Raw genomic sequence first — 20927 nt, 5'->3', positions numbered from 1 at the left:
ATAATTTTCATTAATTGAAGAAAGTAATAATTTATAGGAATATAGGAAGCCAGTTATTGTTTTTTTTTTAGTCAATTTGAAATTGTGAAACAAAATTAAAATTGAAAAGTTCATAATACTGGGTACCTATTATGGAAATAATCGGAATGGATTTCGATCGGAATTATTCAATTATTCCCTAGATTTCTATTGTGTTTTCTGGGGAAAACGAAATAATTCCGATCGGAATCTATTCCGATTATTTCCATAATAGGTACTCTGAAGCTGTAATATAGATTGGATAGATAAAATTATATATACTTCTGGTTTATAACTTTTTCTTTGTTTTTTTTTATTTAATATTTTTACTTTTTATAATTTACGATTTGTTATTTCTGTTAGTTCAAATATTTTATTAGGATTAAAGAAAAATTATGTAAAAAAATATATGCAATTTTAAAAATTATACGAATTATAAATATTTATCACATGCTATGAAAGATAACTAAAAATTATAGTTTATTTAAAGAGACTGTTCAAGCAATTGTAAAGCAGATCTACCTTGGAAAATCGAAAAAGTTTGATTTTTTTAAATATAATTTGAACTTAAAAGTATAAACTGCAGTTTATAAAAGATATTCCTAAAAATTTAAACCAAATTCAAAAAATTAGTACATCACCTTTACGGAACAAAATCATTAACTAGGTATTATATATACATATAATCTGTGTAATATAAATATTACAATAACTACATAAAAATATTACAGTAACTACACATGTATTACAGGCATCTATGTGTTCACCGTTTTTGTGATACGATAATTACAATAAGTGTATGATCCACTCTGTGCTTTTATTAGCGTGTAATCCTTCTACTACAAAAGTTTGCCAACTCTATATTTATATTGTATTGTACAGTAATTACACGCATGTGATCCGTCGTGTGTAGTAGTTTGTGCGGGATTACAATAACTACACGGATTATATAATACCTGACTGCAGTGATTATTTTTCGTAAGGGCACAGGCCATTAAAGAGATCAATACACGCATAAAAAATGAGAAATATATATTTCTAGAACAAGTAAAAAATACTTAAGTAAATATGAACCTCCTGCTCTCTTATACTATGAAAGTTTTAAACTATCAAATTTATTATTTTATTCGTAATACGATTGTATTAAAAATGCTCATAATACAATGTAATCAAAATGCTCATAATATAATGTAAATATGTGAAATATTCTTCGAATATGTAATGACATGTATTATACATACATAGAATATTTTACGATCATTTAAATATTGCTTTTACATTCTATAAATATTTCGGAATATACCAAAATATTTTTGAACTATTACTGTGGTACTTCAGAAATATTGTATGAATATTCGTTACGTTCTTCAATAAAATATGTATTTTAAGATACGAAATATTTGCATTTCATTCTTATATTGAGATTGAATAAAGATATAATATATATGTAATTATATGTATGTATATATATATATATATATATATATATATATATATATAAGGAGCGTCGACCGTATACGATACAAACGATCAATTTTATATCTTGAGGTGACTTTAATAAACTCTGTAAAGATTCGAGATCTAATAAATTTTGTACCTTTTTAGAGAGAGAGAGAACGGAGAAAAATATTTTCTTATATTATTATATTTAATATTTTAATTTAGCTGTTTAATTTTTTAACTCTATAATAATTATGACATTAAGAAACAATACATCCTAGTACGAAAAATACAGAAAAATCAGAATTTTGGATTCGGTAATGACTACACGAATCTATTTCTATCTATTTCAATTCCTTAAGAATTACCGAATCCAAAATTCTAATTTATTTCAAATACTAGAATAATAATTATGACAACATGAACGACAAATGGAAAAAACAAAATATTTAAAAATATATATAAGACAAGAGGAAAGTAAATCTAAACTAATTTAAAAATAAAATAATTGATTTTATAATAACGTAGCTTTAGATTACGCTTTCATTACAAGTTTCTCTCTTTTTCTCTCTATGCTTTGCGTGACAAAGTGCAATACACGGACACAAGTAAATGAGCGCATTTATCTTTAAAGTATAGCCTGTATTCGATTTTAACGTTCATGCGTTGTAAGCTTCTATTTTTATCACTTTTTTATGTTTATTACTTTTACCTGTAGAAAAAAGATAGAATGGAACTTACATGCAGCGCGAGTGCCAAAACCGAACACAGTAGTAATATGCGCGTATTTAGCTTTAATCTTATTTAAATTAAAAAAGCATAACAAATGTTTATATATTCCATATGATTTCGAGATGTGATTTTGAGATATAATAATTGTACTAAAAATTTTTAATATTTAATTCAAATATTATTTACAATAATCTTATAATATAAGAAATTCGCGTTAATAGAACATAAAATAAAATTCAATATTATTAAAATATATAAAACTATAATAATATCAACAGTTTCAAGTAAAAAAGATAGTAGTTCGCTTACTGTATATCACATAACGTTCGAAGAAACGTTATCAGCGCTATTTGTGTTATTCTATAGTCAGCGTCCATTTGATTAGACGTGAAACAAGGATAGCGTAACATAAACAGCACTGATAGTGTGCCTGGCAACCTACAATAGCAAGTATTGTTCTTTCTTTTTTAATATTATCACTATCTTTACATTCCATTCTTTTTGAGAGTTAAAAATTTACAAACTAAATTAAGTACTACATTATATCATCAATGTATATTGGCTTGAGATTGATTTGAAGAGGAATTTTCATCAACTGCATTTGGAGTTTCTATGAAACCTTCATCATCATCGTTGCGTAACGTATCAAAAACTAAAACAATTTTTACATTTACATGGTTAAATATTGATTTACAATTATTATCACTAAAATGCAAACAAATGCATTCTAAACATACCCGTAGTACGTGAGAATGGTTTGATGTATAAAATCATCAGTAAAGCAAATGTCGCGGATACTCCACAGACATATGTAAGAATGTCTCTGTAGTAATAACTAACATAATCGGACGAACAGTGTCTGAAAGATAAATATAATTAAAACAATACTTCTTTCAATCTATGATTTTTTTAAATAATAAAAAATTTAATTCAAGTTTTTATGTGTTAAACGTTCTTACTAACTTTATTAAATACTGAATCAACATAACCACCAGACCATTACTAAGCTTATCTGTAAAGCTCATAATTCCGTAGGCAAAGGCACCGCTCTCAGTATTTTTTCCTATTAGATCGGAAGTAACACCAAGACTAGTCACTAACATTATTGCACCAGCAGAACCTGCAACATTGTAAATTAAATTAGTAAAGCGTTCTTAGTTTTCTTAAATTTATAAAACTTCGCATTTACATTATATCTAATTAAAAATTCTACATAAATTACCTAGTAGTGCAGCTACAACATAGATTTGATATTTAACATATGTATCGCCATTACCAAATTGTATCCAAATACAGGCACATATTGCAAATAAAGCACCGATAGAATACGCAACTTTTCGACCCCATTTTGTATTGAGCCTCTCTATGATTAAAGACGTTAAAAAACTACTTAGATACATTGTCAATGGTATATAAGCCAAAGATGTCGCAGGCATATTCAATGATTCATGTAAGTACAGAGGTATATAAATTTGGCATAAATTAATGAATAGGCGTGTAAGCATATAGACGCACGCTACTTGATACATTCTGACATCTCTCAATAATACTGTTGCTGTTCTAGCGTTCCTATGCATAAAGCTACCTAAAAAGATATCAAATATTTACTTTTACGTATTATATATCTATGCACATGTATATACATATATTTTTAAAAACTATTACCATTAGCAGTGCCATTAGCACTTTCTTTAACAACAACGTGAAATATAATGGATGTTACTAATCCAGTTACTATTCCAATTAAAACAACTTTCTGAAATTTGTGAATGTCACTAGGTCCGATCTGAGCATCATACTCATCACTCGTTACATGTAATACACCCCACATAATACAGTAAACAAGAACATTGGAGAAGACAGTAAATGTGAACCTATTTAATATTGTGATAGAATTTTGTTATACATATGTATATATTATCTTCATTAAATAAGCGTTATTTTTTCTGAATGACTTTTCTACTATTACCTTATAGCTATAAGTTCAGTTCTCTCGTGTTCAGCAGGCGTAAGCTCTGGAACCAAGGCCAAATGTGATATTTGTACCGCTGCCCAACCAAATTGAAAAATTACTACAAAAGCAGCATAATAAACTAGCTGTGCATATTGATGTGCACTTTCGCAGCCTAGACATTGCGAGAATATGAAAGGAAATCCCAATAGTACGCAAATAGTGCCTGCAAAATAAATAATTATTACAGTGTTTCGAAACAAAAGCTTATCTAGTCAAATCTGTTGAAAGTAAATTTTGTAAAATATTTACAAAATGTTTACTATAGATCTTGTCGAAATATAAGCAAAACTATAACGGAATTTGCCAACAAAATGTAATGGCAAATTTACTACAGACTACTGTGACATATTGGCATCAATTACATCTATATCAAAGTATTTTGCTAATAGAGACATAAATTGATAATGAATTACCAGCAGAAACAAAATAAAATCTATTATGTTTTTTAACCATTGAAATGGATATCATTTAAATGATTACAAAACGACAGATTCTGTTCAATTCCTACTATTAGTTTGTTAGCAAGCTTAACTATTAGTTTATTAGCAAGCTATTAATAGAACACTAATTTAATGTAGATGCAGTCAATGCTAATATCCTGCTCGCTCTTGCTGGCAAACTGCTAGCTTACTACCAACAGTTTAATATTTGCTACATAAAATAATAACAAGACTAAACAACATAAAAATTTTAGATAACAAGTTTAAAAATATTACCTAACAAATGCCAGGTCTTTCTTCTGCCATATCTGCACAACCAAAAGTTGTCATTTATGTCAGACTGAAAACCAACAAATGGAGTGACCAAGGCATCTGCTATTTGGCCGATGAGAAGTACAACGCCAGCCAAGGTCGGATCAAATCCAAGCACCAGGTGAAAGAAGACCAGTAAATAGGTGAACCACATGGAAGCGCAGATATCATTTAATACATGACCTGTGCCATAGGCTAATCTCAAATAAAGAGGCAATTTCCGTATTATCTCCACGTAATCATCCGTCGGGCTACTCGTCCCAGGTTCCATCGTGACAGATCGTTATCGAACATAAACAGTTGGCCTTAAGCGCGACTTACGTCCTTCCTCTTCTCAGGAGGATTTCGCAGATGAAAGGGAAAGGTCTCTAACATCAGACCTCTAATGACTTGTTAACTAAAGAATGTAGTCGTGGCGTCATTGATGAGTCAAATGTATTATACACTTATAAATACTGAAAATGGAACATTGAGATGAAGAACGTCGCGATACGACGAGCTGTCACGTCATGTTTTCCTTTTCGACGATATGCTAACGAAAATCTGCCTGTTTATCAAAGTCAAAGGTGTTCGAGATAGATAAGACATCAGTCCTAACCTATCAAATTTCCCTAGAGCGTTATGTTGTGCCGCATTATAGTCTATACCTACCCTATTAGGCTATGTAGGCAACGTGATGTTACGTTGACAGATACAAGCAGTCATGTGATTGATGATTCATTTTTTCAATATGTACGCCTTTTGCCGCTGTGGAAGGGCGGTAATTTAATAATGTAATTAAAAGACTGTGTTTCACCTGCATTCTTCTTGCGACTTATAAATTTTTATTTAGTTTTGTAAGACACAGTGCTATGCTCCTCTTTTCAAATTTGCTAAGATAAAGCTGAAACTTCACATAAAACTTTACCTTGCAAAGTGAGGCCAGAGAGAAATCTTTCTCTCTGGTGAGGCCAATTGGATGAAGTAATAGACCTATTCTTTTCAGCTGAACTTCTTGCATTGTACATCTCTTTTCTCTGTGGAGGAAAAAAGAAGAGAGATGAACCATGTCAAAAATTCAACAAAAAGAACAGGCCTAATTTGCACAAAATAAGCAGCACAAGCAAATTATAAATTTTTGAACAACCATAAATGCTGCGGTCCAATTCATTGGTTCGTAACATTCATATTTACAACACTCTTTTCGAGTCATTTTATTTTTGTCATTTATGAAATATTAAACAAAAATATAATCTCATGAAGGATGCGAATTGTGAGTGTGGATCGTGGCCAAAGAAATTATAAAATATGTTGCAGAGTAACCAACTCTTACCTAGTCGAAAGAGAATAGTCATCATAGTCTACGATTAATTTATTTCATCATATTAACAATATATATGTAACAATATAGCAGAACTTACTAAAATATATTACTACCGATGAATAAAACAAATTCTGGCATTATAGTAAGACTTCTGCAAAAATTACACAATCTTCCGTTCTCATTCTGCTTTTTTCAGCTTCAAGATATATATATATATAATACACATTAATACATGGAAATATAAATATACACATATGTGGCAAAAAAATACATCTTCTGCACTTGTAAAAACACTTGGAACACAGGCATTTTGTCTACATTATATTGTGTTTGGATAACAACTTGATCGTAGAATAACTATATAATGCAGCCTTAAAATAATTTGAAATCAAGATGTTTTCTAGATGTACATTATTACAAATCAGATGCACAATAGCGTCATTGCATAACATCCGTGTATTTATACGCTAAGGGACGATCTAGAATTGAGATAGAATTGATGACCAGAGAAAAGGAAAGTGAGGACGTATATGCATGCGGCAATCCAGCAGTTGTATGCATTCTGCGTGTATCCTCGGTCCACCACTTTGTAGAATTCACCTGTTGAAGTAAGATTTTCCTTCAGCTCTCCCAATGGGAGATCCTCCACCAATGCTACGCTTCGGACGTAGAAAAATACTCCCATGAAAAGCTAAAGACAAAAAAAAATCCAATAAACAAGATGTTAACATGATATATATTAATTATTATACTAGCATGTAGCTTAGTAGATTTGATTCATAGTTGGATCTTATATTTAAGACCGTTTTATGTTCAGTCTCAAGATGTGAACCAATTAAAAGTATTAACATCTTAAAACATTCCTTAAGACAATCTTAAAATAAGAACAAACTATGAATACCGTCTTAATATTATAGCAGATTGACATTAACTGCATCAGTATTAAGCTTGTGTTTTGTCAATATAACTGTGTTCTATAGAAAAAGCTGTTTTGCAACTTGATGTAAGATTTTTTTATATGATTAGTTATACATTTAGATCCAGCAAGGAACTAAGAGCAAGAACTAATCAAGTTAAAAAATCTTATAATAATTGCAAAGATTCTTTTTCTGCTAAATGTAGCTAATGGCTGTGTTCAGCAAGCTGACTCAACAGTTTTGCAACCGTTTTATGATTCTTCGCTGAGACAGAACTATTCCTTTAAATCTAAAAGTTATAATCCAATCAGCGTGATGAATTATAAAACAGTTGCAAAACTACTCAGTCTGCTGAACGCAGCCAATGGAGTTGCATAAGTTGTTTTTTGTTATTCTGCAAATACTGAAAATCTACAGTTACAAAATTTATGTTACATTAATTATAAAATTCCAATACTTATGCGAACTATAGATTTTCAGCAGTCATAGTGAATAACGAAACGCAGCCATAATCCAATAGAAGATTGCCAATGAAAACCAAAATCTGTCTATAGACTTGTTCTTTTTTTGAGCTGAATTTTTTATAGGGTCTTTGTTGTTTTACTATGCACTTTGAAGAAAAAAAGAAAAAAGATAGAGGTGAAGGCTCAGCTAAAAAAAATTATATTTAAAATCGAAATCGTTCCGTTCAGTTTCTATAATCGATCTACCATCAAGTTCTGTCAGCGGATTCTGTTATATTTCGACTGGCATTTTAACGACAAGATTTGTAACGTAACAAACGCTTTGCAAAAGCTGCTTTCGACGAATTTCTCTAGGAAATTAACTCCGATATCGAGACGTTTTATTTCTAAGTACGTAAATATATTTATAAAAGTATGATCTCTTTCTCTCACCAACTGGAATATGCCCCAAACAGATAACACTAAACCGCACAAGGCGTATTTGGGCCCGCAGACCTTCATCCTGCTTGACGAGATCGTTCGTACGGAGTAATCAAATTTAACCAAGCGACTTCGTTGCTGCTTTACACGAACCCTTGGTGATTAGCCGGGAATGTTAACGAGATGACCCAGGTATCAGCGTTCGCTAACACCTTCGGCTGATCGCCCGTCGTAACACTCGTGACAATCTGACGATACACCGCGATGAGGGTTTGTAATCATGTGACGTTTAATGAGCTCTGTTCGACTTGCTAATACTTTTTACACTCAGCATCTTCGATTTCTCTCTTTTCAGCGCCAAATATATATCTATCTCATTTTAAGTGTAAAAAGTGTAAGCAAGTCGAACAGACCAATACTCTCGGCAGTCACTCGACTCGAAGTGCCAGCGATATATCGATAGGTCGTAGCGACCTATCCGCATACTAGTTAAATTTACCCAGTTGGACGCCAGTGGGCGCCAGCTAATCGGCGATAAGCGCGCCAAATCGCGGATAAATGGTGTAATCAGCAGGTTCTTCAGATACGCACTCTATCGCTGAAGTCAGACACGCACCAACACGCACGGGCTTACGTACTGAATGTGATTCACGCATCTTGCTGTTGTCAACCCTGATTCATGGGATCATGGTCGACCGATTGGGTTAGTTCGTGCTCCGTTTATTAGCATTTAATTAATATCGCGTATCTTGCGAAAAGACGAGGCTGCTAGGCACCCCGGATAACTCGTAGAGACTTACGCGTCCCGTGACCGCGAACGGACAGACGCGGGTGGCGCGCAGCCGTCTCGGTCTCCTTGTGCGATTTATGCGCGCGAGGATAACGGTCTCACGGGCTGTCGGCTTCGTGTTGGTGGGCCGTGTGCTTTTGACATGTTTTGACAGCTCCGGACAGTCCGGAGTAATTCCGCTCTGTTTAGCCGCACGCTTCCCTCCTCCCCTCTTGCTTTCGTTACGCTTTCCATATTTAAAACGTGACGTCTCGATGAAGAGATGGAAGAGATGAAATTTACACGGGGTGTGAAAAAAGTGCAGCTAGAAAGAACGGGCCTGACGTGCCTCGGACGTTTTCGTTCGAAACGTGGGTGTGTTGCGAGCGCGACACTGGGATGACATTCTCGTTAATATCTCCCCTCCCCCATCCTTGGGGCTTGATTTGTTTTAGTAAACAGCGAGGCCAATGCCAGGCGCATCGCGATGGTCGAAAACTGCTTCGGCGGTTCGGGTCAGGTAAGAGATTCATATACGAGCAAAATTTATAAATTTCTCGAATGTTTGTAACTAGCTGTAGCGATGACTCACTTATGAAACATCCATCTTACAGCCGCTCGCAGTACCTGGTCGAGTCCTGGTGGGTGAAGGGGTCCTGACAAAAATGTGCAGGAAAAAGCCCAAGCCTAGACAATTCTTCCTGTTCAACGACATATTGGTCTATGGGAATATCGTGATTAATAAGAAAAAGGTGTGTACACAGAGAAATGTTAATCTTTTATGGATACTGCCTATGATGTACAAAAGGAATTCTATATCCAACATTGGCTGCTTTCAGCAGAAGAAGCAGCTTTGCAAGTGTTGCAAAATTCTTGAATATGATTGGTTTATACATTTAGATCCAGCGAGGAACTAAGGGCAAGACCATATCATATTAAAGAATTTTACAACAGTTGTGCAAAGCTATTTTTTCTGCTGAACGCAACCATTGATACATAAAATAACAGTAATAATAGTGATTATAATGATAATAATTTGTTTATAGTATAACAAGCAGCATATTATACCACTGGAGGAGGTAAAATTAGAGTCTCTGGCTGACGAGGGTCGTAAGTACATTATATTATTTGTAATTAATACTTGTATGCATATTGTAATTTTTGTTTACTCCATCTATGTTACACAGCCTTGGCCATAAATATAAAGCATCTTCAATTTATTGTATTTTCTTGAAAAAGGTAATAAAAACCAAAAAATTAGCAAAATATTGAAACTGTAGGCCTGTTCTTTTTGGCTGAACTTTTGCACCAGTTCATCTTTCTTCCTCTTCTTTCCTTCTGGAGAGAAAAGGAAGAAAGATGAACTGGTCCAAAAGTTCAGTCAAAAAGAACAGGCCTTGTTATAAAAATAAAATTTTTCATTAGTTTTTTATTTTTTATTAGGTATAGAACACTTTTGTCAATTTGTGAAAATGCTTTATACTTGTGGTTAAGGCTGTATATGAAATATTAAAAAAATATCTTTTATATTTCTTCTCCCTATCCTGTAACGCTTGACAGTGTCGGTATTGTTATATTGCATAGATATGATAAAAAAAGCTGTGCAACAATATAACGATACCAACACTATCTTTAAAAGATTACAGAATAGAGGTATAGAAAGATTTTGAGAAATATTTCGAAAGCATCTATAGAAAAATCTTTTCCAATGCTTTTGATAATTTTTGTTAAAAATCACAGAAAACTTTTACATGCAAGATCTCTTACAAAAAATAAATAAAAATTTTTAAATAAATTTTATCGGGTTCTGTTTTTGAGAGAAATGATGCATTTACTTTAGTTTTTCAATTATGTCACACAGCGTATGGATCAGTAATCAAATGAGATCGTATATGCATATCTAGAAAACGGTAGTATAGTATTGGATCATTATTTATAGAATATCGTAATGGATGGCTCATTAAAACAGTAACAAAGTCGTTTGCTGTTTATGCTGCTACTCCAACAGAAAAACAAGAATGGATGGCACATATCACAAAATGTATTGAAGATTTGTTAAGAAAAAGTAAGCAAAAGTCAAATTGTTACAAATATTTTTTTTAAGACGATAAATTTCTAAATTTTGCAAATACAACTGATTCTTTTTAATTTTATCTTTTTTATTTTTCTTTATCTTTTTTAGGTGGCAAAAAGCCTGTCGAAGTCCATGCAGCGGTTTGGGTACCAGATAATGAAGCTACAATTTGTATGCACTGCAATAAAACACAATTCACAGTATTAAACAGACGGGTAATAATAAAATCATATATTTTTTTATTATTTTAATGGAAATTGCTGAAAAAACTTAAACAATCGTTCTTCATTTCAGCATCATTGTAGACAATGTGGAGCGGTAGTTTGTGGTCCATGCAGTAATAAAAAATTATTACTGCCTGGGCAAGGAAATGGGAAAGCTGTCAGGGTCTGTTTACAATGTTACGATGCCGCTAGTAAAATCAAAGCTATACCAACGACTGCTGTGGATAGCTTAAATAACAAAGACCCGCAACGTAATTCTGCTGACAGTTCAGGAGGAGATAGTTCTGGAGACGACGATGATGGAAATAAGGAGGAAAACCATGATGAGGTAATTAGGTTTCTTTTTGTTTTGAATGAAGATCAACATCCGTATAATTTACATATAATATATATGTACATATATATATATAATATATATGTACATATATATAATATATATATGTACATATATGTACATACACATATTTGTTTGCTATTACTAAAATGTGATACTTCTTATATACCATAGTATGTGATTTATAATTCAGAGATAAATACCGAAATAATTTTATTAACAATTGTATACTGGCATTATCACACAAAATAAAGGTACATTTGCGATACTGACATAATTGCTAGCATTCAATCCCTGATTTATAACTATAAAACCAATGTATTTAAATGTAATAATATCCCTTTTTTTGCAGCCTAAATTTTATTCCACGCTTGGCCGATGAAAATGACTATATCATACGGATGAAGTACGGATGAAATTCGAAAGAGAAGCAAAAATTCTACAGAAATATTTTTAAAAATCAATATCGAACTACAATATAATAAAAAAGTTTATAAGAATCATTCAAGAAATCATTCAAGAAATATTTCTTAGCGATTCATTAGGAAGATCGAAACGGAGACGAGTGCGTATAATGCGAAATTCTGCCAAAATTTGTAAAGCACATATTGTTTTACATATATCTAATTTGCATTCTGCAATTTTAGCAATAAAAAAGTATTACATTTTATTAAGGTGGTTCTTTAGTAAATCGAGTTATCACACACAGAAATGTTTGATTTTTTTAAATGAAGTTGAAGCACCGAAATTGACATAGACAAAATTCTATGGTTGGTTAACGATGAAATAAGAAAAAAAAATGTTGAAAATGTAACCTTTCACATATAACCTAGCGACTGATAAAGCTCGCACTTCTTTGACTAACTGCACACAAATCTTACCAGACTTTTCTTAAAAATGAGATATAATAGTTTAAAAAATTACGATTTTAACGGTCACAAAAAAGTATTAAGTCAATTCTGTAAGTAAAAGTAATACGACCATTCTCGAAAGATATTTACGTGCATAAACTTGCATATAAATTTAACCTCGAAAAGTAAACTTAATCATCTTGTTTTCGTTCGATGAAGATGTAGAGATCTCTTGATTTATTATATTATCGTATGTTCCATACTATTTCATTAAGATATACACACAGTTTTAATATTTTACCCAAATTATGCAGATATTTGTAATTTTGAGTGGGCCCTGATAAGGCACCCCAAATTTTCGGCACTTTACTACTAAAGAACCACCCTAATGGAAAATAAAAAAATGATAAAAATATATAGTTGATTGAAAGAACAAAAGTACCAATATTTTTTCTAAAGTATTATAAATGCACAGTTAGAAATTAACAAAGACTTGTAATTGGATAATACAATTACATAACGTTCAATGTATAAGTTTATCATATATAACCATTATTAGATCAAAAATTTTTTTGAAACATTTTTCATCAATGTATGTATGATAAGAATATATGCCGCCATCGTGCCTTTTTACATTATTGATCAATATCAGATATCTAATTATAAGTAAAGAACATGTAACATTTAATGCAACATTTAGAATGCAAAGACTAATTTTTAATTGTATACATTTCTTTCTACTTATTATTGCAATACGTTATAATACAGTACGTAGCACTCTAAACATAATATCTGTGAATAAACTGTTGTACTATTATAAATTTAAGAGTGTTATTTGATGAAATAGTAAACACCATGTTATCTTTTGGATGTTAGTGTAATAATTGAAAGATAAAACTAGTTTATTAGAATTAATATACTGAGAATCTCGAGGGAAAGAAGATGTTCAATTAATGTATAAACAATAAGGGAAGTTTTTAAATTTATATATAAGATAAAAATGTCACTCCTTATCTAAATTGCAATGATACGGAAAATCAGATAAAGAAGGCGAAAATATATCATTTGTACAAACAGATCATTTTTTTAAATTTTATAAAAAAATTACTTCGTAACAATATACGTTAGTTTGTGTAACATGATAATATAATATAATTCATGACTTTATCTCTATAACTATATAATATATAAATACACATGTTATAAAAAATATATAGTAAGTTCCACAAAATAGAAAATATTAGTATCAACTCATGTCTACTCTTTTTCTTTTTGAGGATATTATACTACTATGGCGCAGAAATATGTTGAAATCTTTAATTTCTTTACCTAAGTTTTTAGTATCAGAATTTGTCATAGATCTTGAAGAAAACGAATTTGTTAATACATTGTTTCTTATTGACAACTTGTTCTTAAACTGTGTACAAGCTATCTTTAACAGAAACAAAACATATCACACATTTTCATATAAATATACTGAATTATTCATACAAAATACTGTATATTAGAGATTAAATTTTATATTTGTTATTCATAGATTTTAATGAATAACTAATAAATCAAGCAAACTCTATTAGTATTTTCTATTATTTGTTTTAATAATAGAAATTATTGATAAATTTTCCGTTTCAAAAAAATTTATAAATAGAAAAGTACAAATAGAAAATACTAATTGAATTTGAGTTTTGTTCCTTTTCCCTTCCGTTATTCAATTTCGTGTTCTACATACGTATTTTCTAACTTTGCTGTAACAGAATTGCTGATTTCCAGTATCTTCTTATAACGTTCCACCAAGTCACTAATGGATCGTCTCTTTGAATCATTTTCATGTTTTACAATTGTACTTTTATCATCGTCGTTTACAATCTGTACCTCTGTAAATTCATCCAATTCTGGTTTATTTACTTTGATCTTGTGATCGAGTTTATTTTTTGCTTGTTGCTGAGACGCAACTTTTGAGACATTTTGTTTTATCGGAGCGAATTGTGCGGATGAGTAAGAAACTGTAGAAGACTCTTTACTCCAACTGATAAAACTCTTTGTTATGGTATCTAAATTAAAATCCGATGAACTGGATATTTCTTCTATACTTGCAACAGCAGAATTGGATTGTGTGAGAGATTGCAGAGACATCATGCTAGAATTGACTATATAAATATAATTTTAATTTTATGTATATATATACCGTAAACAAAACACCATACGACAATCAAGAAGTTGTTGAAAAAAGGCTATTATTTTATATAATAATAAAATTAAATTATAAATACTACTTTGCAGAAATAATGTCATTCTTATTATTGTAATATAAAAATATATGTTTCAGGTTGTGAAAAATAAATATAAATAAAAAAGAACAATGGCGGTTTGTTCTAGTGATATTTAATTAATTTCATTTCTTTCATTGTAAAATAATCATTACCTAATTTTAGTAACTTCTTGATTGTCTTGTCTTCTTTTTTTTAGAAATTACATAAAATTTCAATAACAATATCACTCTTATACGAATCAAATAGAATTTTTACAAACCTTTTATATTTTTCTTTTTGTGTGTAGCAAATAATCGAGAGTACTTTCCGGTTGTTCTCTTACGTAACTGGTTCATCTTAGGTGTCACAAAACGTAATTCTTGTTTTTCATTACTATTTAACATAGTGTGACTGTCGATGTTGATGCGTGATACGTATAAATTCGTTTTTACATCTGGTGTGTAATTTTTACTGTGCCGTATATATCTCGAAAATAATGATTTGTGTGCAACTGTAAAAAACGAACAATATGATTACGCTAATAATTATTTTACACAAAAATTACAATCTATAGTTATTTCTTAAATATCGATCTTACTTTCAGTCGGAGTAAATTGCAATTCGTTTCTTTGATTCGCGCAATTAGTATTAATTTTGATAAGAGGCGAAGACATAAGAAGTACGTTTTTTACAAAGGGTAAAACATTTTTATCCTCAGATATGCGCTCTGTACTTTTCACACACAAATCATTTTGCACGTCTTCTGTAGAACTTGTTATGCTGACCAAGAAGGTTTTAAATACATTGCACATGGATTTCATATCTTCTGTACTTGCTTCTACTTGCAAGAGACATTGGGACAGGTCGACTAAGTCGTCCTTCCTCAGACATTGATATATTTGATATAGTATCAAAGTAAGCAGACGAATGAAATTGTGATATATTATTATATATATAGATATTATTTTTAAAGTAAGTCGTGGCTTGTTAATTTATTAATATAAGATTAAAAAGAAATTGCAATCACTTATTTAATATTCAGCTTTACCTGAACTTCAGGTGGAAACGGTAATTCCGATATCAGAGAACAATTAATTTTTTCTAACTGCTTGCTGTCTAGTGCTTTTGAATCGTTCAATAGATTCGATATTATGCCACTTGTTTTCTCACATGTTCTTTCCAGATCACTCAACATCATGTACCGTTTTCGTATATATTGTATATTTTTGTTTAAACTATTTTTCCACACTAAAACCCATGTATATTCATTAATTCCACATGTATAAGATTTCCAACAAAAAATTAGTTTAAAAAATTAATATGATTCTAACTTGATACGATGTCTGTATTTTCGACATTTGTTAAATATTGCTTTATAGATTCGGTAACAGGAGCTGAAGAAGCGCATTTTGCCAAAGATTGTTTCTTGTCGAACAGCTCTGCTTTAATTTTAGTCAAATATTCTTTCTCTCGTCTAAAGGAGGAATAAAATAAACTCAGAGAATTTATAACATTAATATTAATAGGCTAGATAGCCTATAAGAGATAGACTATCTAAGAGTGACACAGTGCTAATATTTTAAATATGACAAGAAAAATAACAAAGGCATGTCCAGATGTGTATAATATAATTTAAATTTTGAATTCTTTAAACTCCGATTAAAATAGTTATTCATCAAAGAGATCAATAAAATAGTCTAAAAAACCATTATTTTTGCAAAAAGAATCTATTCTTCAATTGGTGCGCGTATCGCCTAAAAATATAAATATTTTGAATCCATATTGATATTAGCAATATCGCAAATTATACAACCGATATTTTGGTGTATCAATATTTCTGCTCATGATATATTGCAAATATACATGAGCAAAGATACAAAAAATATTAAAATTTTTATGTCGCCCATCTCATAGACTGTACCAAGAGAAATTTAATTAAAAAATATTACGCCAATGCAACATTTGCAGCTTTTTCCATTTGTACGTAATTTCTATGACGACTCAATATATCGCAATTAATATTTGCTTTGGACTGCTGTAGGTATGTTTTAACCAAGTCATTTGCAAGACTTGGTTTTGGTGCAAATATAACTTCGTGTTCACCTGAAAGGATAAATCAAACTAAATCTATTATGATCAGAATATTTAGCTCTGTATTTTTATACAAAAATATAACAAATTTAAATGAAATCAATATAATTCTATAACAATATAACAAATATATAGAAAATAGATTTGCAAAGTATCTGCTATAGATATCGTCAGTAGAACACATTAGCAAAAATATAAAAAATGTCAACAAAATATGATAATAGATTAACTGCAATCACCAAGTAGAATTTGCATTTAACTTTATAAACAGATTGTATTAATTGTTTGCATTTAACTTTTTCTGTTATTAGAACCCATTGACATAGACTGTGTTTTGAAATTTACTGCCGGTACTGAAAATCTATACTTTACGTCATGTGTACTATAGATTTTTAGTACTAGCAGTAAATTTTGAAACAGTTATAATCTGACAGATTCAACAGAAACTAAGTAGAATCTTAGGTCTGTTTTTTGTGGCTAAACAAGTGTACACTTTTAGAACTTAAAGTGAGATAGATATATTTGATACTTGTCGAAAACAAGAAAGAAAGTTCTAGAGCAGTCTAGTGTAGGAACAGAAAACAAACTATTTATTTAATAATAATATATTTTATTTTAAAGTTATTTAAATAAAATATATCATTATTAAATAAGTTTCTACTTAGTTTCTACTGAATCAGATTATAGCTGTTTCAAAATTTACTGCTAGTACTGAAAATCTATAGTACACATGATATAAACTATAGATTTTCAGTACTGGCAGTAAATTTTGAAACACAGTCTATGTTAATGGGTTTCAATAACAGAAAAAGTTAAATGCTCATAATCAATGCAATCTGTTTATAAAGTTAAATGCAAATACAGTTAATGTGCAATCGGCTAACAAAGTTAAAAAATACAGTTAATATAATCTGCATAAATCTACTGGCAAACTGTTAGCGTATCGCTAAAATATTTTGCTTCTTAGATACCTACCGTCACGCATAATATACATTTTTAATGCAAGCTGAGACAGTTTCCACATTATAGTTATAAACTTAGTACCACTTGCATGATGTAAATAAGTAGTAACCACACGTGGAAATCCTATATCAGGATTCTCCAATGCAATGACATTCAGATAATCTTTCACACTGTTACGATACTTTGTTTCGGTTTTCTTGCAAATTACTGGCCATTCAACTACTTTTTTAAAACGCTCCGCATCATATATCATCAACAGATAATGTGAAACATGTATAAATCCGGTAGTATTTGGTTTATCAAACATTCCCTGTAACACATGTTTTTATGGTATCACCGTTATGGTAAGAATCGAGAAATGACGCACATAAAAAAAAATACGTTTCGAAATTAAATCGGTAAGATAGAGAAAAATAAGATGTTTACTTCGCGAAAGATCTTCTTGAAATCATGATCTGGTGGGACCAATTGATTCAATAAAATGACATTTCGATGGAAGGATGCAGTAATAGCCATTCTGTAACACACTTTCACACCGCAAATGACAAAAAAAAACTGTGTCAATTAATATTAATCATACAGTTCATAATACACCAATCCTGTAGTCACGGTACGTCCTCTCATTCGGTATTGGAATTCAAGAATAGAGAAGCAAACAACACGAAATAGAAATTATTAAAAAACATTCAAACTTTGTAATTTGAACAATCCAAACTGATCCAAATATTTAACGGCGCCAACGGCGGATGGAAAGACCGTGGAGACCTCTTTCGGAGCAGCTCTTCTTTCTCTTTGGGCGCATTCTCAACGCAGCAGACTCAACGCGTGTATTCGTTTATGCCTAAAGCGGGGAGCACAGACTCTTGCATAACGCATAACATATGAGGCATAAGAAATTGAACCAACCAGAGTTCTCTATTACATGGAAGGGAAAGAAACGGAGAACTTCGATTGGTACACAACGCAGCCGGTCGCTAGTTTGCTCCGAGCAGTCTGAGTGGAAAGACGTGCCTCCGCGTGAAGTGTTTTTCGACTTTGTAACACGGCGCGATGGAGCGTTCACTTGAACAGCGATATGCCATCAAGTTTTGCGTGCGGCTTCGGAAGAATGCAACCGAAACATTCCAGATGCTTCAAGAGGCCTTCAAGGACGACTTTAAGGTCATAGTCCGGGAGGTGGCACAAGGCGTTCAAGCAGGACCGGGAGGAGGTTGCCGACGAACCCCGTTCTGGACGCCCAACAACGGCCAGAACCGACGAAAACGTGAATCGTGTGTGCGAAGTTTTGCGTTCCGACCGTCGATTGAGCATCCAGCACATCGCTGACACCCTACACATGTCCACATTTATGGTACATGGGATAGTGACCGAGGATCTGCAAATGCGCAAGGTCTGCGCGAAGCTTGTGCCGAAAGTGTTGACGGAAGACCAGAAAGAATTTCCGAGTTTTGCGCTGTCAGGAATTGTTGGATTTGATTCAAAATGAGTCGGACTTTCTTAACTCTGTCGTAACCGGAGACGAATCTTGGATGTCGAGTACGACCCAGAATCGAAAAGGCAGAGCAGCGAGTGGCACACAAAATCATCCCCCCCGCCCCAAGAAAGCGCGAATGAGCAAGTCTCGCATCAAAACGATGCTCATTGTCTTTTTTGACGTCCGAGGAATCGTCCATTTTGAGTTTGTACCGCAGGGAGAAACTGTCAACTCAGCCTTGTACCTGGAGGTGCTCAAAAGATTGAAACGCCGGGTTGCGCGCGTGAGGACTGACATCAAAGACACGGTCAAGCTCCACCATGACAATGCCCTCAGCCACACGGCCTTCATCGTTGCCAACTTCCTGGCCCGGAGCAACACCCCGGTGATCCCCCAGCCCCCTTACAGTCCCGACTTGGCTCCGTGCAACTTTTTTTTGTTTCCCCGACTGAAGAGAGAGCTGAAAGGAAAGCATTGGGAGTCCGTGGAAAACATCCAAAAGCATATTACAACGTTCCTAAGAGACATTCCCGTCGAGGAGTTTCAGCATGCCTTCCAGGCGTGGCAGACACGTCTCCGCAAGTGTATTGATGCAGGGGGAGAGTATTTTGAAGAATTTTGAGCATTTGTACCGCTACGATCAATAAATCTATTTTTCCCAGAAAATGCGCATTACTTTTATAATGGACCCTGTATTCTTGTGCATTAAGACCGCAGCACACACTCTTGCATAACGCATAATGCATAGTGCATAAAGGAATCAACCAATCAAAATTCTTCTTTTTTATGGAACAAGAGGAAAGGAAAAATTCTGATTAGTTGATTCGTTTATGCACTATGCGTTATGCGTTATTTCTAGGGGTGGCACCCAGTTGGACACGGCTCAATTGGACACGAGCCACTCACAGAGCTTGAGACTACAAAGCTCCTAAGCACTGGTCGCTGTGATTGGTGGTGTCCAATCGAGCCGTGGTCAATCGGAATCACCTCATTTCTAGCATCGCGTACACAAGGCTTTAGCGCAGAAGTATTATGGCCGCAGCACAGACTCTTGCATGACGCATAAATACATAGTGCATAAGCGAATCAACCAATCAGAATCCCTTATTTCCATCCCCACTTCTCGTTCTGTAGATCTTGCATAGCGCATAAAGCATAACACAAGACGTCGAAAAATCCGTAAAGACGAACTTTTTATGCTATGCAGACATCTTGAAGCTGGAAACACAATAGACATAGGCAATAGGCACAGGCAACAGGGAATAACGAGCCGTCCAATCAGAGCTTTGGGGTATAAGTTTGATATTATATCCCAGAGCTCTGATTGGACGGCTCGTTATTCCCTGTTGCCTGTGCCTATTGCCTGTGTCTATTGTGTTTCTAGCTTAAGTAGCAGGAATACGAAGAATGCTCTCAAGGCCCGTCTACAATACACGAAGTAAGAAGTAAGAGTAAGAAATTGACCAATCACAGTCGAATGTGAGAAGAATAATCGACGGTGATTGGTCAATTTCTTACTCTTACTTCTTACTCCGTGTATTGTAGACGGACCTTGAAGGCCCATCTACAATACACGGAGTAAGAAGTAAGAGTAAGAAATTGACCAATCACAGTTGAATGTGAGAAGAATAATCGACTGTGATTGGTCAATTTCTTACTCTTACTTCTTACACCGTGTATTGTAGACGGGCCTTCATGCTAGCCTGTTTTAACCTCGAAACGTGTGATAGATAAGTACGTTTAGACATCCCAAATAGGAATATGACGTATTTGTCATTATTTACAAAATTATATAATATAATGATATTGTATAATTATATAATATTATCTTATTTCCA

At 32.6% G+C, this 20927-nt stretch overlaps 4 protein-coding genes across 5 annotated transcripts; 1 reads left to right on the top strand and 3 right to left on the bottom strand.

Moving 5' to 3' along the window:
* Positions 1-2490: 2490 nt before the first annotated feature.
* Positions 2491-5870, bottom strand: LOC108759979 (major facilitator superfamily domain-containing protein 12). Of its 2 annotated transcripts, none has more exons than XM_018505727.1 (7): positions 4921-5870; positions 4160-4367; positions 3850-4064; positions 3413-3775; positions 3154-3310; positions 2928-3049; positions 2491-2842 (listed from the first exon to the last, which is right to left on the bottom strand). In XM_018505727.1, exons 1-7 carry the CDS (start codon positions 5225-5227, stop codon positions 2739-2741), a joined length of 1476 nt encoding a protein of 491 aa, XP_018361229.1. In that variant the 5' UTR covers positions 5228-5870; the 3' UTR covers positions 2491-2738. The 2 variants fall into 2 exon arrangements, with proteins under 2 accessions (XP_018361229.1, XP_018361231.1); XM_018505729.1 differs by having other exon boundaries at positions 3856-4064.
* A 498-nt stretch (positions 5871-6368) lies between these two features.
* Positions 6369-8432, bottom strand: RNASEK (Ribonuclease kappa). The gene is made up of 2 exons (XM_018505731.1): positions 8073-8432; positions 6369-6950 (listed from the first exon to the last, which is right to left on the bottom strand). Exons 1-2 carry the CDS (start codon positions 8139-8141, stop codon positions 6720-6722), a joined length of 300 nt encoding a protein of 99 aa, XP_018361233.1. The 5' UTR covers positions 8142-8432; the 3' UTR covers positions 6369-6719.
* Positions 8433-8627: 195 nt separating this feature from the next.
* Positions 8628-12084, top strand: rush (pleckstrin homology and FYVE domain containing family member rush hour). Its single transcript, XM_018505719.1, has 8 exons — positions 8628-8763; positions 9285-9349; positions 9444-9581; positions 9876-9939; positions 10769-10894; positions 11012-11118; positions 11198-11455; positions 11814-12084. The coding sequence occupies exons 1-8, from the start codon at positions 8748-8750 to the stop codon at positions 11841-11843; spliced, it is 804 nt and encodes a 267-aa protein (XP_018361221.1). The 5' UTR covers positions 8628-8747; the 3' UTR covers positions 11844-12084.
* A 1916-nt stretch (positions 12085-14000) lies between these two features.
* On the bottom strand, positions 14001-18291 carry LOC108759980 (uncharacterized). The gene is made up of 8 exons (XM_018505730.1): positions 18042-18291; positions 17628-17925; positions 16511-16664; positions 15893-16035; positions 15610-15809; positions 15160-15544; positions 14842-15072; positions 14001-14459 (listed from the first exon to the last, which is right to left on the bottom strand). The coding sequence occupies exons 1-8, from the start codon at positions 18129-18131 to the stop codon at positions 14017-14019; spliced, it is 1944 nt and encodes a 647-aa protein (XP_018361232.1). The 5' UTR covers positions 18132-18291; the 3' UTR covers positions 14001-14016.
* Positions 18292-20927: the final 2636 nt, after the last annotated feature.

This window comes from Trachymyrmex cornetzi, unplaced genomic scaffold (assembly GCF_001594075.2).
Source record: "Trachymyrmex cornetzi isolate Tcor2-1 unplaced genomic scaffold, Tcor1.1 scaffold210, whole genome shotgun sequence".
Lineage (NCBI taxonomy): Eukaryota > Metazoa > Arthropoda > Insecta > Hymenoptera > Formicidae > Trachymyrmex > Trachymyrmex cornetzi.
This window is presented reverse-complemented; position numbering and strand designations above follow the sequence as displayed.

Bases quoted from the DNA above. Each gene is read 5' to 3' on its own strand.
- LOC108759979 (XM_018505727.1), bottom strand. From the start codon at position 5,227: ATGGAACCTGGGACGAGTAGCCCGACGGATGATTACGTGGAGATAATA. The intron at 4,368-4,920 runs GTAATATTTTTA...TTTATTTTGCAG, and splicing joins AAAGACCTGGCATTTGTTAG to GCACTATTTGCGTACTATTG. The intron at 3,776-3,849 runs GTTTTTAAAAAT...ATATCTTTTTAG, and splicing joins TGGCACTGCTAATGGTAATA to GTAGCTTTATGCATAGGAAC.
- RNASEK (XM_018505731.1), bottom strand. From the start codon at position 8,141: ATGAAGGTCTGCGGGCCCAAATACGCCTTGTGCGGTTTAGTGTTATCT. The intron at 6,951-8,072 runs GTGAGAGAAAGA...TTTTGTCTTTAG, and splicing joins TTTGGGGCATATTCCAGTTG to CTTTTCATGGGAGTATTTTT.
- rush (XM_018505719.1), top strand. The intron at 11,119-11,197 runs GTAATAATAAAA...TCTTCATTTCAG, and splicing joins TCACAGTATTAAACAGACGG to CATCATTGTAGACAATGTGG. The intron at 11,456-11,813 runs GTAATTAGGTTT...CTTTTTTTGCAG, and splicing joins AGGAGGAAAACCATGATGAG to CCTAAATTTTATTCCACGCT.
- LOC108759980 (XM_018505730.1), bottom strand. From the start codon at position 18,131: ATGGCTATTACTGCATCCTTCCATCGAAATGTCATTTTATTGAATCAA. The intron at 15,810-15,892 runs GTTAGAATCATA...CATGGGTTTTAG, and splicing joins AAATACAGACATCGTATCAA to TGTGGAAAAATAGTTTAAAC. The intron at 14,460-14,841 runs GTTTGTAAAAAT...ATATTTATATAG, and splicing joins CAAAAAGAAAAATATAAAAG to TCAATTCTAGCATGATGTCT.